Below are 18,249 nucleotides of genomic sequence, written 5' to 3'. Positions count from 1 at the left end.
TTGTGGTTGAAATAGTGTAGTTTAAGTCCAGGCAACTTAAACCAAATGGGGACAATGGGAAGCTCTTTGCTGGGGTCAAATCAGGAGTCCAATTTAGCAGTTTCATTGAGATTCCTTCAATCAAAATAAGATTCTAGCATAGTCTTCTTCCCTTGTGAGGTTGATGAGAATATGTCTTCCATCAAGTAGGCCTACTTTCCATGCCCCTTTGAATTTCAGTCCATCAAAATATCTTCTCACTGATTCCATTTTTGGGTGGCCAAGTTGAAATTTACCAATTAAGGTGAACTTATAACATTCAGTAAGACCATTTAGGTCCTCCTCAGTAAAGTAGATAACCAATTTCCCACTCTTCTTACATATAGGCTTGAAGAGAGGGGCATTGCCCTCATGACACTCTTGAGGAAATACCAAATCATCAGGATTCTGAACTTTATCATATCCTTTCCCAACAATGTCAGCAAAGGTAGCCTTGGCCCACTGAATATTTGTGGAAATATCAATTGTATTAGGGTCAGACATCACTGAAAGATTCTCAGTGCAGCAACTAGCAAAAAAGGGGTCAGTGCTGTAGAACTAACACTGAGTTGTCTATTCAAGTAACTAGTAAATAAAGGAGTAGAACAGCAAAAAGGCACAATAGAGACAAAACAATAGTGAGAAATTCAAGTAACCAGACAAACCACACAGTAGAGAGAACAACTCAGGCAACCAGACAAACAAAGAGCAGAAATAGTGGGGCTAAGCAATGGAACAGTAAAATTTGAAAAAGCAAAAATCCCGGGAAGAGGTAGAGAGTTAGAGAAATTCAGAACTTGCAAACACCAGTGATGAGAGGAGAAAAAACTAGTTAAACTTGATGAGGTAGCTGGGATTGGGTCCTCTACAGCAACATCTAGATCCATTCTGTCGAAACCCTAGAAGAGCACCAGTGGAACCAGCCACGATCCATTATATATAATATCTATATATATGTGTGTATGTATGTATATATGTATGTATGTATGTATGTGCTTTGCAAGTACTGACTTTTCAGGTGGAGGAACGAGAAGACTCACCAGGTACGCTTTTACAGTTTACAATGTTTTCTTTTCTTGTACTTTCTATATTGTACTTTTATGCTTATAAACTTGCATGTTAAATAATGAAGTCACCCTCCATGAAAACCAAAACTGCTAGGATAACCACAAAATTGAAAACCAAAATTAAAGTTAACCAAGAAAAAAATTCATCGCCACAACATTCAAATTATAAAATAACTCAAAATTTAATCACAAACATCATAAAACAATTGCAACTAAATTAAGACGGCACTATCGGATGATCGGGAATTCCTCAGATAAGGTAACCTGCAGTTGCTAACGAGATTTCCCATGGCCTAAATGAAAGTATGGAGCTCATTAGTCGAGTTTAGTAAATTCATTTGGACTAAGTGAATCTGACATAAAATAGTGGTGTCAGAACAAGGGAACCGTAGGATCCTAACCGGTGTCACTCTAATCAACTTTAATATGTCATGTATCAACTTTAATATGTCCCATAATATTTAAAGAACCATAACCATAGGGACATTTGATTTGACATCATAACCTGACACACTAGAAAACTTAAACTCATCATGGCAAGAAGCTTGGAGCAAGCATTGTGTGCAGCACGACCATCTCTAACAGTAAAACATGTCTTCACCAGTTAAATAATTTCTTCCTTAGAATTAAATAACAAACCCATAGGACATCGAGGTTGTTTTCTTATGCAACATAAATCCTCAACTCATTTTTAGGTCTTTGTACAATCATGTTGTGCAATATAAGCCCTAACTCGTCTTAGGATTTCGAGGTTGTCGTTCGTCATGACCTAAATCCTCATATCTTCCAAGTAATTTGTGTGATTGTTTCACACAAATGTGAGTCCTAATTAATGAAACTGGCATGATGGATGAAATATTTAAATAATCTCTCTCTGAAATTGAAGCCAAAACACTCAAAGAATAGGATAGACTGGGAAGTCACTGAGGTTCTCCTCTGGATCTATGACATCCCCTAGTTCTTCCTCCTTTGGATCCTACAATAAATGTTCCAAACTTGAGTTATTCCCCTTTCCCACTACTTTGTTCGATTTCGTTGAAAAGTCTTAATCCTTTGACAAAGATAATATTTCCTGATTTTTATTGAGAGTTTTCTTACGTGACTTTGGTTATCTAAGATGTAATTAACTATAGTGGCTTGCCCTTATAGGAAGCTTGTCCCAACCCATCTTAATATAAACCCTATTTAATTCTACATATTAAATAAGGGAACTTATCGGTAAATAAAATAATTTCGCAGACTAAATATACTTCATATATTTTTTAGTTTATTTGATCGAGCCTCATCCTCAAGTCTTACGTTTATCCTTCGGGATAAACATATATATATATGTATGTATGTATGTAAATTAAACGTCTTTCCAAAGTAGGCGACGGTATTTCTATTTTGGTGACCGACAGCTTCTAACAGACAACTCCTTAACCAAAATAGTGCCGACACCACCGTAGGGTTTGCATATTCTCTTAAATGTCTAAACTCTAGATTAATTTCAGCATTTTGATTATTTTGGTTTGTTATTTCTTAAAATTTTTTAATTTTTTAGAATTTTTTAATTTTTTAAATTTTTCTAATAGTTCTCTCTAATTCAGAATCGTAAGACACAAGACTTGTAGAACCTGAACTACACATTCATTACTACAAAACACATAAAATAAAAATACACAAATAAGAACTTTATATAAAAACAATACTACAATGTTCCTATAATAAATCTAAAAGTTTAAATAAGACATTATAAAAAATAGAAATTTGCTTTCTAAAAATTTATTTTAAAATTTTGTATTTTCCCCGACAATGGTGTCGAAAACTTGATTCCGACTTTTTATGTATGTTAATGTGATGTATGTGATTATATTCTTAATTTTTCCTTATTTATGATTCTTACTTTGCAACGGCTCCGAAAACTTGATCACTAGCCAGTTGGAAGCTGTCGGCCGCCTAAATCGAAATTTTGTCGCCAGCTTCGAAAACATCGCCTGCTCCATAAAGACATTTAATTTATATATATATAAGTTTAGAAAAAAAATAAAATCAAACTGATCTCATATCTTTCATAGTTCAAATGAAAGAGCACTACACCTCAAGCTATGTAACTATCCTGAAAAATAAACACAAGACTTGAGGATGAGGCTCGATCAAATAAACTAAGAAATATATGATATCTGTTTGGTCTGCAAAAACCATTTTATTTATAAGCCAACAAGTTCTCATATTTAATACAAATTTATAATATGCTGGGTGCGGGAAAAACTTCCTATAAGGTCAAGCCCCTATAGTTAATTACATCTTAGATAACGGAAGTCACATAAGAATACTCTTGATAAAAATCAGGGAATCTTATCTTCAAAGAGGTCAAAATGATAGGACTTTTCAACGAGATCGAATAAAGAGGTGTGAAAGGGGAATGACTCAAATTTGGAACACTCAAATTTGGACTCAAATTTGGAACATTTATTGTAGAATCCAAAGGTGGAAGAACTAGGGGATGCCACAGACCCAGAGGAGAACCTCGGTAACTTCCCAAGCTACCCTATGGTTTGGCTTCAATTTTAGAGAAAATTATTTAAATGTTTCATCATATAAATTTTATTAATTAGGGCTTACACTCGCATGAAACAATCACATAAATAGCCTGAAAGATATGAGGATTTAGGTTGTGATGAACGGTTGTGATTTAGGTTGTGATGAACGACAACCTCGGAATCCTAAGACTAGTTAGGGCTTAAATTGTACAGCAGAGCTATACAAAGGCCTAAAGAAAATTTAAGGATTTATGATGCATAAGAAAATCACCTCAAAGTTTTATGGCTTGATTGTTTAAATCTAAGGAATGGCTTAGTTGATGTAGACATGTTCTGCTATTGAAGATGGTTGTGCTACTCACAATGCTAGCTTCAAGCTCCCCATCGCGACAAGTTTAGGTTTTCTAATATATCAAGTTATGATGTCAAATTAGATATCCCTAAGTTTCATGGTTATTTAAATATTATGGGGCATACTAAAGTTGATTAGAGAGACACCAGTTAGGATCTTATGGTTCCCTTATTTCGGTACCACTACTTTCTTTCAGATTCACTTAGTCCAAATGAATTTACTAAAGTTAACTTAATGAGCTCCATACTTTCATTTAGACCGTGGAAAATTTTGTTAGCAACCATAGGTTACCTCCTCTAAGGGATTCCCAATCATCCGATAGAGACATTTCAATTTAGTTGCAATTTTTGTTTTGTGATGTTAGTGATTAAATTTTGATTTGTCTTATATTTTGAATGTTGTGGCGGTGAATTTTATCTTGATTGATTTTTAGTTTTTGTTTTGGTTTTACGGCTATCCTGGTAATTTTGATTTTCATGCAGAGTGACATCATTGTTCAACATGCAAGCTCGAGGCAAGAAGTACAAAAAGGTAAATGCAATAATTTAAAAAGTGTACCTGTAGATTCTTTTTGTTCCTCCACCTGAAGGGTTAGTACTTGAAAAATATGTATATAATTTTGCAGGGAATTTAAATTGTAGTAGTAGATGAAGGTTTAGCTACCAAACCCTAAGTTATGACTTTATTGAATCTCAAAAGATCCTAGTGGATGGTTTTAGAACAAAAATATGCTAGTCCAATTTTCCCTTCAAAATGTCTAATAGATTTGAAAATGCTCGAGGCATAAACCTGGACCACTTTGAAGATCTATTGAAATATTATGAGTTCATTTTAAACTAATAATATTATTCCGTTAATCATCTGTGGTTAAAGTGTGACTACTCCGTTGCTTAGTGAAACTTGACAATTTAATTATCTTAAGGATAGGATAACCAATTAATCAATTGATGTTTCATTTAAAAGTTATGTGAGTGGGCGCCCCTAAGGCAAGTTTTTATCATTTAAGATTGTGGTGCCCGCATTAAGGTCAGGCTAGTAGTGTTCAAAGATGTTAATTTCCAATCATGTTATCTTCTAAATCTGATCAATTGAGTGTAGACATCGAGCCTATATCACTACTAAGCCCCTAACAATCATGATAGGTGGAATGGTAATTATCAAAATTTGGATTTAAGTAATATGTATTCTTATTAAATAATCACATCATCCTCAAATTTGGGCTTAAGAAAGGTAAACTATCATCTTTCTAGCTTAAGCCCAACACTTAAGAATCATTTGATCTTAATTGACTTCCAAGTCGTGAAGATTAAGAGAATTATGATTTTGTTCATGTTGTTCAAAGGTGGTGAGAGAGTTTCTACTTTTTAATCCCATTATATTTCAATCATCCAAACATGTTCATTAAGATCAAAATTTCTCATTTTCCCTTGGTTATTCCCAAATTTTGATTAAGAACCCTCATAAATTTTGATTAAGAACCAAAATCTAAAATGACCATTTTGCCCTTGGGGTACTTTACCTCATAACTCATCAATCACAACTCAAATGACTTGAACATTCAGAGTGGCATATCGATGAGTTAATTGAAACATTAAAGAAAGATAATGTGGTTTTTCTTTATGTTGTTTTTTAAATACAGGAAATAGAGTTTTCAAAATTAATTTATTTAACTATTTAAAATAAAGTTTTTTATTTATGAGAAAATTATTATAGGTTTCCTTAAGTCAGAGAAACACTAATTTTTTAAATCAAATTATTATTATTATTTAATTTTAGATCAATTTCAATGATTTAATTAAATAGAAAATAATGTTTTAATTACTAAAATGTTTTTTATATTTTTATTAGACTTCCCTGAGCTTAAAAAACTCATAGAATCAAATTTTGTATTTTTTTTATTTTTTAATTTATTTATTATAATTATTTTAATGAGAAAATAAGGAAAATTCATTTTTAAGCTTTTAAAACTTATTTTTAACTTAGAAAAATTAGAAAAAAATATCCTAATGAATTCTAAGTGAACAAGAAAAACTTGTACACATTTTGAACCATTTTTTTTGTATTTTTGAAAATTTTGATTGTTTTAATTATTTTTAATTCAAAATAAACTTTAAAAATGACATATTTTCACAAAAATAGATTTTATTTTTATTAAATGCCTTTGATCATAAAGAATTCAGAAACTATTTTTCATGATTTTCTAAGCTTATTTAATTTATTATAATTACTTTTGTACAGAAATACAAAGTTTCTTTAAAAATCAATTATAGTGCTTAAACTAAGCCAAATAATTTTTAAATTTTACAGTAAGTAAATATGATTTTTATGCACAATGTGGAATTCATTTTTTTTCAATTTTTGATAAATATATAATTTACATAAATTAACACAAGGTGTATATATTTGATTAAATATAAAAATGTACAAAATAATTCAAAACATCATAATATTTTTCTTAGACTTTTCTGACCACAGGAAACCTACTAAAATTATCCTCATAATTTTTCATATGATATTTAGATTTATATAATTAAAATAAGCCAAAATGACCACCCTATCTTGAAAATTAGGGCTAGAAGCATAGAGATGCCTTCTAACCTTGGAAAAATCAGAGAACATCCCCTCTGTGATGAGGACTAAACCTTATAAATTTCAAGCCATGGTGAGCCATATTTAGTCATGGAGAATTGAAATACCATAGAGGGTATTTAATTAGTTAAAAATCTTATACTTAGCAAATAATTTTTATTTTTGGTCCACATTATTCTCCTCTTTTCACTGAGTAAGAGGGTATTTTTTTCTTTTAGTTTTATGATTTTTCTAGGCAAATATATGAATTTTTAAAGATTTAGCATTTATTTTAATTTATAAAACCCCTATTTATCTACTTATCCATGCGGTGCTGACTGGATCATAGGCAGCTCCAAAAGACGACGTGGTGCGGTCCCATTCATTGCATTTTCCACCTAGGCATGCCACCCAGTCTGTGGTTAACACACCAAGAGTTTGTCAGACTTGATCTCCTCCATCTATTGGATACGCACGCGATCGGATGACATCCGTTCATTATCCCCAAGTGACCTAACCCGTAAACTGTTCACACTAAAACCTTAAGATCTTTGCCTAGACTCAACAAAATTACATGGGATTTGTTTTTAAACCTTCATCTACTCTAGATGAACACATTTATATGGTCAATCAAGTAAGAAATCAAGCCATTACCATGAAGAATTAAAATAAGCTCGGGTTAGGAATAGAGCTCAATACCTTTGTCTGAGAGAAGAGGCCTCAATCAGATGGTTGTGGTACCTTTGGTTGAGTCCAACAAACCTCCAGATGAAGTCTTGTTCTTTGGTGAATTATCTAGGTATTATTTCGACCAAGGTGGATTTCAGGTGTTGGTCTAGAGCTATCCTAGAGGCTGTTTCTGAGGGGGCTTTAATGGGAATCAACTCCTTTTGCTCTAGCAATGGTGTGTGCATAATTAATTTGAGTTTGGTGGACTGTGGAGAGATGTCCTGATCTGAATTGAAAGTTTGAGCTCAAAATTGGGCTCTCAGAGTGGGAAGCAGAGGGGGGAAATGGTTGGCTTAAGCTGAGGATTGCTTTGAGACTCTCTGGTTAGATTTTGGTTGAGTTTCCCCAAGGATTTGGAACACCTCTCCTTTATTCATGCAAAAGATGGTTTAAATAGAAGGGCTTAGGGTGGAGCTCAGGGCCAATTGATGGGTGCAAAGAGTTGCTTAGGTGGAGGGCTGAGGAGCTCTAAAGAGCCGTTAAGGTGAGGTGGCCTCTAGGGTTACAATTGGGTTTGATTTAGGGGTAGTGGCTCATGGCTTTAGCATTTTCTAGGGAGTTAGGTGGCTGGCCAGAGCAAGGGAGGTGGTCAAGTGGACAGGTGAGCCAAGGAGAGGGTTCATTATGATTAAACCTCAATGGTTTGTCATGATGGAAGAAATTTCTTGGTTAAGGCACAAAAATGGGATAAAATCCCTTAATTTAAGGACCCATTGGTCCATAAAATCACTTGGGTGGATTTAGGGTGGTTTAGCCTGGTCCAAAGGAGGAGCTTAGTGGCTGTGGGGGTCCTTGGTTGACCAGTTTGGTTTGATTAAGTCAATTTAGGTGAAAGGGTCTATTTGGGTCAAGTGGTTTGATGTGGGTTTTGGGTTGAGCTAGCCATGCTATTGGGCTCAATTGATTGAGAAATTTTGTGTGAGTAATTTTTATGATGAGTTTATAAAATATTTGGAGTGATTTTGAATTGTTTTGTAGGTTTAATTTGGAGGATTTTGAGCAGTTGGACAATTTAGGGGTGTTGGGTTAGACTTGGGTTTAGGTTAGGCTAAGATTGGGCTAGGTCCAAATTGATGGTTTAAAATGGTCTATAGGAATATAATAAAGAGTTTTTAACATAAATTGGGTGTCAATTTCGGGGTTATGGCATTCAATTTGGTAGAATTTGGAGACATAGCCAATTTGGGGCAAATTTTGGGATTTTGAATGTGGGTTGAAATTGAGTAAAATTGAGGCTTTAACAAGGCCAATTGAAGGTCCAATTTGATTTAATTGAAGGTCCAATTTGATTTTCAATTGAAGGTCCAATTTGATTTTTAGGATTTTTAGAAAGAATTTAGGATTCAAATTGGGGCAAGTTAGTGGATCATATGGTTTAATTAGGTGAGATCAAGTCATAGGGTCAAAATTGGGGGTTTAATTTGGATCAAAATTGACCTCAAAACATGGATCAATTAGGCTTGTATTTGGTTTTAATTAATCATATGAAAGATGAGTTTGAGTTTAGAATTGAAATTGGGGAGGATTGGGGCCAAATTGATGGGTATGTGAGGTGAGTTTGGAGAAATTGGGCCTTTAAAGGCAATTTGGGGCTTTTTGGTAAAAGTGGTAAAATTGGCCAAATTGGGTTCAATTATAAGGTCCAAATTGTTTTTGGGGACATTTGAAATGATTTTGAGGGTTTTGGGAAAGTTTGGGCTACCAAAGGTATTTTTGTAATTTTGGCAAATTTGAGGGTATTTTGATAATTTTGGAATTTTTTGGGATGTTTTGGGCAATGTGGGTAGTTTCAAATGGTTTGAAATTATTTTTGAATAATTTTGGGTATTTTGGATGAATTTGGAAATTTTGGTCAAATTTAGGGTTTCAAGGGTATTTAGGTAATTTGGGTGAATTTGGGGGCAAAATGTCAAGTTGGATATTTTGGTAGAATTGGGGTGCCAACTACCTTATATGAGCTATGGACCAATGAAATCCTCATTTGGTTCCTCTATGTATTGGTCTTAGCTAAACCCTAGCCTAGGGTCAATGGGTCTAGGCGACCATCTACATGAGTTTCCCAAAAGATCAATGGATCAAAGTCAACAAATCTGGGTTTTAGGGTTGTGAGTGAAAGTGGGTGCAAGTGAGTGTAAGTGAGTGAACTAGCTCCAGACCAACACTCAAGGTCAACCTTAAGGCCATGCAATCCTATGGGGACTCCCCTTGAGCTTCCTCTATGGTGGCCCCACCTACTAAGTGCTAGAGGTTTGAACCAGTATATGGAACTTCAAGTTGAGCACATAAGATTTTAGAGTTTCTAAAGGTGAGGGTTACTTTTCTTGTTTTCTAGGAATAGTCAACAGGAAAGTCCTATGGCTAGAACTTAGGCTACTAAAGAGGGAAAACTAAACCTCAACCAAAAGTGAGGTTGACACCTACCTTGATTTTCACTCTTTATGAGCAATCGAAAGTAGAATCCCATAGAAATGAAGAAAGCTTACAACCACAAAATCCTATTGGGAAGCATATTATTCAGAGAGTTGAATCATTTGTTGAATCTAGAGGTGGAAGAAGCAATAGACCCTCTACATCAGCTGCAGGGGCATCTACTTCTCGCCCTGCATCATTAGAAAACATTATGGACCAACTCATGATTCAAAAATTGGATATAGTAAATATTCAGAATCAGATTGGAGAGATTGGAGCAAGAAATGCTTATAATGATGAGCATCAGCGGAGGAAAGTTAAGCATGATATTTCTTTTCAGGATGCTATGGTGAGGTATCTTAGAGGTGAATACAATTTTTAATTTCGTACTTATCCTAGATTTACTCCATATGCTCCCATTCATGATGAAGAAGAAGAAGATGATGATGATGAGGAAAGTAATGAAGATTGATATTTTCTGAAGTTAGTTTATTTGTTTGGTTGTTTGTTTGTTTGTATGTTGTATGAATTTTATTTGGTTGGTTTATGTTGTATGAATTTTATTTGGTTGGCATTTGAAACTGTAGTAGTAAAAACTTTTATTTTTGTGTTGTGGACTTAAAATTGTAACAGTAAAAGTAGATTTTTAGTTTTTCTGCATTTTTAGGATTTTCAATTTTTGTTTTTGTTCTTAAATCTCAACAAATTCTATAGAATATATTATGTCTCATTTAATGCTTTAAAGCCTGTATGTATTTTTAAAGTTAGTGCCGACAGTATACCAGAACCCAGTTTCATAGTCAGAAATCCTCTACAAGTTAGTTTTTATTTTCATGCATTTACTGTTTCCTTTCACCAAATGAATTTTGTACTAAAGTATTTTCACTTTAAGTTTAGGGTGAAGAAAAATTTCTTTTTTTAAAAAAAAGAGAAGCGTAAACTAAATTTTATTTTTCCTCAAGTAACAATAACTTTAAAATGAATTTAACATGGCATGAGATATTAAGATTAAACTTTAAATAACTATATTTAAGTTTATGAATATTATGGTAAATTTAGGTAAAAGTTTTTAATAATTAAGGTCCATTCTAATGTTCAAGATATTTGGTATGATAAGATAAGACTAAGTTTTTCTATTTAAAGTAAAGGAAAATGTATTTTTAAAGTATTAAGAATTTTATAGATTCATGTAAGAAGGAAAAAATGAGACTTTATGAAAATCATAAACTAATATGAATTTATAAAGTGAAGAAAGGTAAGGGGTTTTAACCTTGAGAAGAGGATAGTGAAGTTCAAAACTATTAAATACTATCGAGATATAGTAATTCTCACTTGAAAAAGAAAAAGAAAATAAAGGATTGAAAAGATCTTAAAACGGAAAAAAAGGGAGTAAAAATATCCTAAAAGAAAAAGAAAAGAAAAAAATGGGTGAGGAGAAGCTTGAGGAGGTGCCTAATCAAAAATTTGCTTACTTGAATCAACTTAAGGAAAAAAGCTTTATTACACTTTCTAAACTTATATTGGATTATTAGTAGGATTATTAGTAAAGTTTTCCTAAAGTTCTTTTTCATATGAATATTCTAGCTGTCCTTGATATGAAAAATTACAATTCTTCTTGAAATAAATAAGGATTTAAAAATCTTAAAATTGACTACTAAGTACTCTTAGACTTAGAATTAGAATCTAAGTTATTAAGGTTTTTCTTAAATTTTACTATTTTACTTATTGAACTAAAGTATGGAAGTTATAAGTTAGTCTCTATCCTAAGTCATATGCTTTTATGTAGTAAAAATGTCACTTGAGAACAAGTAACATTTAAGTTGGGGGATTTTGATACACTACACCAAAATAACAGGTTGTTTTAAGTACATATTTTATGCATACTTTTGGTGATATTGCACTTTAAAGAATGTTATCTTTATGCTTTTGGTTGCAGGAATATCAATTTTAGGAATTTGGAGCAAAATTTGTAAAAAGGATGAAGTTTGGAGCAGAAAAAGTGAAGTTTCGAATTCTGGCGCTAAATGCGCCAAATGCGCTAAAATTTAGAACAGCGTGGTCTTCAGCGAACTGGCGTATGATGCGCCAGATTGGCGCCAAATGCGTCATTTGATAGAGAGTTTGTGTTAGATGCACAAGGAACACCTTTTTGTGGATTAAGGGGGTTTGAGATGAATTTTGCACAAATTTTCAAAGCGATACTTGTTCTAAACACCCCATGGAGTAATTCAACGCATCTAAACACTTTGGAAGGTTCTTTTATAAAAGGATATGTCTCTTGTATCAATGGGCATGTCATTTAAATTCAAAAGAGTTGACTTCTGAAAAGAATTTTGGGGAGAAATTTTGAATTCTTTTTTAAGGGAGGCAGCCTTTGATAAAAGAGATGGACGTCTAGGGCTTGTAAGAAGAGGAGTGAGAGAGAGGGGCGAGTAGTGGTGTGTGGCGTGAAGGAGAGTTAGAGAGAGAGAAAAAGTCAAGGGCTTGGAGATTTTCTTCAAAGATTGTAAGAGGAGAGGGAAGGTGAGAGAATTTTTCTTCATTATACTTCTAAGTGAGAATTGAGAGTGCTTGTAAAGAAAGAAATGCTTGGAGAGAACTTCTAAGAGAACTTCTAGGAGCTTCTAGGAGTTTGCTTGGGAAGAATTGTGAGATAAGTTGTGTCTTTTATTTCTTTTATTTTATAAACTTATTTTTTTTAATGAAATCCGTGTTTTGTGACGAAGTTATCCAATATGAGAAAACATCTTTCCCACTACAATAGTTTTTGGTTAAATGAGAGAGATAAATGATTTTACTATGTCTTGTGCCAAAAAAAGAGCAATTTTAATTCTCTACCCTCTGGCAAGTGTTATAAAGAATGGTTGGCTAATCGTAGGTTTAGTCTCTAAATCTATGGTTAGACTGGGAGGATACTGACTCTCACTCTAAAGCTCCAACTTCCCTTCCCTTGAAGGCTAACTCTTGCTTTAATTCTTAAACACTAAGACCAAATTGGGGATTATAGTCTGTCACTCTAGAATATCCAATTCTTCACCCAGTAATATATATTTCCCTATTTATTTGCACTCAATTCCATGAATGAAACACTCCTTCATGGAATCGAAAGTGATTCTCACTTTGTTGTGAAACTCATACTCCATTTCTCAGATAGTATGTTTCACAATAGATGTTAACATTTCAATTGACCAAATCAAAAAGTAAATTAAGAACGGAGTGAAAAAATCAACACAATTTATTTTATATTTTAAAATTGGCACATCCAAATTATCTCTTCATTTTATCATATCTCAAAGTAGGGAGAAAGTCAAAGAAAACTACCAGACCTCATGAGAAGGATATAATAAAATACAAATTTCATAAGTAAAAGAATGTTTATACAACAATAATAAACAAACACCATTTATCTTTAATTCTTCCTCAAAGAAAATCTCTTGTAGCTCTTCTTGTACTCTTTCTCTCTTTACAAAACTCTTAATTTTCTCTTTAAAGATGTATGGAAGAAGACATCCTTCACTTCTCTCCCTCTCCAACAACTCTTGAAAGAAATCACACTTAAACTCACAACACTACACAATACACACAATGGAACACTAAAGAAGTTTCAATGACACATTAACAAACACTTTTTATGAACAATTTCTGCTCTAAATATAGCATAATGTCGGTTTTCCAAAGTATACGTATCGTTATCAAGTAATACAAGACTTTTTGTTTTAGCCCCAACTATCGATCCCACGAGGAAGGTGTAAATTTGTAATGGAAATTTAAATCAAGAAATTCACAATAATAAAGAAAATCTACTACACTATTTTCAAATGTTTAGGGTATAATCAGAACTAAATTACCAAATACTAGTGAAACTATAAAGCAAAGCTAAGTAATAAGTACCAAACGACATTTTTGTGACGAAGTTATCCAATATGAGAAAACATCTTTCCCACTACAATGAGTTTTTGGTTAAATGAGAGAGATAAATGATTTTATTATGTCTTGTGTCAAATAGAAGCAATTTTAATTCTCTACCCTCAATCAAGTGTTATAAGGAATCGTTGGCTAATCTTAGGTTTAATCTCTAAATCCGTGGTTAGTCTGGGAGGATACTGACTCTCACTCTAGAGCTCCTACTTTCCTTCTCCTGAAGGCTAATTCTCGCTTTAGTTCTTAAACACTAAGACAAAATTGTGTATTTTAGTTTGTCACTCTAGAATCTCTGATTCTTCGCCCAGTAATATATATTTCCATATTTATTTGCACTCAATTCTTTGAACGAAATACTCCTTCATGGAATCAAATGTGATTCTCACTTTGTTGTGAAACTCGTACTCCATTTCTTGGATAATATGTTTTACAACAAATGTTAACATTTCAATTGGTCGAATCAAAGAGTAAATTAAGAACAGAGTGAAAAAATCAACATAATTTATTTTATATTTTAAAATTAGCACATCCAAATTATCTCTTCATTTCACCATATCTCAGAGTAGGGAGAAAGACAAAAAAAACTACTCATACCTCATGAGAAAGATATGACAAAAAAACAAATTTCATAAGTAAGAAAAAATTCATACAACAATAATAAACAAACACCACTTATCTTTAACTCTTCCTCAAAGCAAATCCCTTGTAGCTTCTCTTAGGCTCTTTCTCTCTTTACAAGACTCTTAATTCTCTCTTCAAATATATAGAGAAGAAGAAATCTCTCACTTCTCTCCCTTTCCAACAACTCTTAGGAGAAATCACACTCAGACTCACCACACTACACAATATACACAATGGAACACTAAAGAAAACTCAATGACGCACTAGCAGACTCTTTTTCTGAACAATTTTCGCTCTAAATAGAGCATAATTTTGGTTTTCCAAGAGGTTTATCAAATAACTCTTCAAAAAGCCTCCAAAGTTGTCAAATTTTTTAGAATTTTGCCCTGCACAGACTTCAGCGCCGATGGCACTCACGATGGCACCGTCGGCACCTGTGGCCTGAAATTAATTTTGTGCTCTCTATCAAATGGCGCCATCAATGCCCAGTCTGGCGCCATTGGTACCCCCGTTGTTTTGGACTCCTTCCTTCATGCCGGCGTCGTCGGCACTGAGTATTTCTCTCCAAAATGCCGTTTCGACTTCAAATTCCATCATTTTTGCTTCAAGTGCTAAAAATGATCAAACTGCAATAAAACATGATAAATACCTTCCTTGAAAGCGCAATATCATAAAAAATGAGTATAAAATATAGGTCTAAAAATGCATATATTTTTGGTGCATCAGTTTCTTTGTTCTTCTCCTTACAAAGAGAAATGATCATGTGAAATATCAAGATTGTTGTGCCATATTTTAATTTCATAATTGTGATGATTCAAACTTCAAGCTTCATTTACTTTTTGATCTGACCAATTGAATTGTTAAAATTTATTGTGGAACATACGATCTGAGAGGGCAATTCCTTATACAATAAAGTGAGAATCACATTCGATTTCATAGATTAGAATGTAGTTCATGGGGTTGAGTGCAAATAAATACGAAAATATTCATTGATGAGAGAATTGAAGATTATAGGGTGATAGAATAAAATCCCCAATTTGGTCGAGGCATTTGGAAACTAAAGTGAGATGTTAGCCCTTAGGTGAGGGCAACGTGGGAACTCTGAAGTAAGAGCCATTAACTTCATAGCCTAACCGCGAATTTAGGGTCTAAACACTGGATCAACCAATGTTCTTTATCACTTATAAAAATGATAAAGAATATAATTATTTCTATTTGACACAATACAATTTTCTTCAATTTGATAATTCACTGACTATAATCTCGTTGTAAGGGGAATGATGCTTTCTTAAATTTAAACTCTTAATCACAAAATCTAATTTAGTTTTAGTACATTTAGCTTTGAAATTTAGAGATTAGAGTAGTAAACGTAGTTTCTTTAATGACATTAACTAAATTTTGACCTGTTTTCTTACTTAATATTTCTATAGTTTAAATATTGTGCTTTTGCGTGATTTCCGTAACAAATCTTACCTCCCCGTGGGATCGATAGATCGATACTTAGGAAGATACTTAGGAATCCATTAGAGCCCTTTATTGCTTGAGCGATACGTATACTTGCGTTTGCAACCTAGTGATGATTTGAAATTGAAAGTACATCTTAATTCACTAGGAGTGAAAACTTTAGATATTTTAAAAGAGAAAACTTATTAACTGAAGTAAGTTTTATTGTCATTAATCTACATATTTTTTAGTATAGCTGCCTTGTGTGTTGTGGTGTTAAAAAATATTTATAATGCATAAAAAAACCCACATCACCCCTACCTCTCACTTCTTTGGATTCTAAAAATAATTGTTCCCACTAGGTCCCTTCGTGCTTAGCTTTCTTATAAACAATCGTGAAAACTTAACTTTGATTTCTTGAAGACGAGGCCTCCAATCATTATCGAGAGTTTTCTTAAGTGACTTTGGTCATTTAAGATGTAATTAACTATAAGGGTTTGCACTTATAGGGAATTGAGAACCTAGGTAATATAAACTATATCTAATCTTCATATTAAACAGGGGAATTGTCAGTCACAAAATTTGCATACCTAACGAGTGTCATGAATTTCTTAGTTTAAATGATTGAGCTTACTAACATATGATATGCTCATCTCTCATGGTGGTGCTTTACTTGTGATATTGTTTTCAACTATCTAATCTAGTAAATATATGAGATCTCTTTGGTATCATCTTTTCAAAATTAAAATGCTATTTTCCAAACCAAAATTATATATACATAAAAAATTAATTTGCATGTTCTGAAAAATTGATCGATAGTTGGTCATGATCAAGAGTTTGACTTTTGGGTCACTTGGGTGGAAAAATTTGGATTTGACTCATCCATGGATGAGATGGCTTGGAAGTGAATTGTCAAGGGGTTTCTACCTTGGTTTTGGCTCACCCTTGGCTTGACATTGGCTTGGTGGCTTACATTTGACTTGGTGGCTTGTCATGAGATTTGTTGCCTTGGCTTGGGTGATGATGAGCTTGACATGGCTTAGCATGAATTGGATATATGGAATGGGCTTAGAATTTGGGCTTGGGTTTAATTTGGATTTTGATTTTGGTTTGTGGACTTGAAATTTAGATTTGGTATAATTTAGTGGCATGATGAGGTGGGTATGTGTTTTATTGGTTCTGAACATTATTTGTTTTTAATTTTAATTTTTTATTTTGAATTGATTTTACTTTAATTTTAAATTTATTAATTAATTTTGGAATTTTTTATTTTGAGATTCAATAAAAATTCTAATACTTTGGTTTTGATTTAAATTCAAATTTTGGTTTGTGATTTTTTTGGTGAATTTTTTTTATTTGATTGTAATTAGGTTTTAATATGTTAAATTTTAATTTTGAATTTCTTTTAGTGAATTTATTTAATATTTTTATTTTTAATTGAAAGTTTTGATAAATTTTAATTTTATTTCAAAATTTGGGCAAATTTTGATGATTTTAATTAAATATTGATTTTCCTTAAAACGGTTAATCCTCTTACTATTTTTCGGTCCGCCAGTTCTTCCGCCCAGGTCCCACCTCTGCACTTTTTTCTCTCGCCGGACCTTGCCTCTCCGCAGCCAATGTCGTTAACCTGGTGGGAACCGCTCCTCCACTGGCCCCGGACGGAAAGCCGTGTGCTTTTCTCCGGAGGTCATAGCAAAACGAAGCTCATCCTTCGTCTGCCGAGGGCACCTAGTGTTCTTCCTCTCCTCAGGGCGGGAATTTCCGAGACCCCATCGGTTGTTTCCGATACTGACGTTGTATTCTCGCAGACGTTTCCATTGAAGCGGACCAATACGGTGAGCTTTTCTGTTGAGGTTATCTCGTTTGCCATGGCCAGTGAAGGCTCATTGGCCTGTCTATTTTGATTGATAAGGCTCCAGTCTTTTCCTTGGTTTTCGATATATTTGGATATTTTGCCTTCATGATGGTCGGATTAGGGTGGTAGGAATTGATTAAGGAATTGGGAATTTTATTTGTCAGGTTGAAGGGAAGGTGTCTGTGAAGGTAGGACGTGTGGATAAGGAGGGGTCCAGAACGCAAGTCGTTGTTTGTTGTAATCTGCAAGGGAAATGGATCATGCATTGGGGAGTTACTTACTGTGATGATGAGAGCAGGTCTGTTTTTGGTCATTTTTGGATTCTTGAAGATAAAGGAAAGATTGCTGTGTTATTTAAACTTTGAAATGTACCTTTTGTTCTTTTTTTAGTTTTTCCTTTCTGTTTTTATTCTCAAGAGCATCTTTTTTGTGGTTTTTTCGTGAATACATTCTGAACAAATGTCTACAATATATATAGACACAGACACAGAAACACACACACATATTTTTGTTGAAATAAGCTTCCCTTCAACTCGACACAAAAGAGAAAGGTTCTATGGGAGTACTAAAAGGGGCATCCGTAGGATCCTAACGTAGGCAACAGTCCACTTTTTTGTTTTCAATCTTTTCTTCAATATGAGGCAAGCACTGTAGTTTGGTTAAAGAGCATATATCCTTAGTAGATACAAATATCTTAGTGTGACTTTTAGTTGTATTTTGACATCACAGCATCATTTACTT

At 33.4% G+C, this 18,249-nt stretch overlaps 1 protein-coding gene across 2 annotated transcripts in view; it reads left to right on the top strand.

The window, feature by feature from the left end:
* Positions 1-17,207: 17,207 nt before the first annotated feature.
* Positions 17,208-18,249, top strand: part of LOC110033066 (alpha-amylase 3, chloroplastic) — a 97,147-nt gene continuing 96,105 nt past the window's right edge. For both annotated transcript variants that reach the window (XM_020736926.1, XM_020736925.1), the window contains exons 1-2: positions 17,208-17,488; positions 17,673-17,806. In XM_020736926.1, the coding sequence (XP_020592585.1) occupies positions 17,270-17,488; positions 17,673-17,806 (353 nt within the window). In that variant the 5' untranslated portion in view covers positions 17,208-17,269. The remainder of the gene's footprint in view (positions 17,489-17,672; positions 17,807-18,249) is intronic.

This window comes from Phalaenopsis equestris, unplaced genomic scaffold (assembly GCF_001263595.1).
Source record: "Phalaenopsis equestris unplaced genomic scaffold, ASM126359v1 Scaffold001082, whole genome shotgun sequence".
Taxonomy (NCBI): Eukaryota; Viridiplantae; Streptophyta; class Magnoliopsida; order Asparagales; family Orchidaceae; genus Phalaenopsis; species Phalaenopsis equestris.
This window is presented reverse-complemented; position numbering and strand designations above follow the sequence as displayed.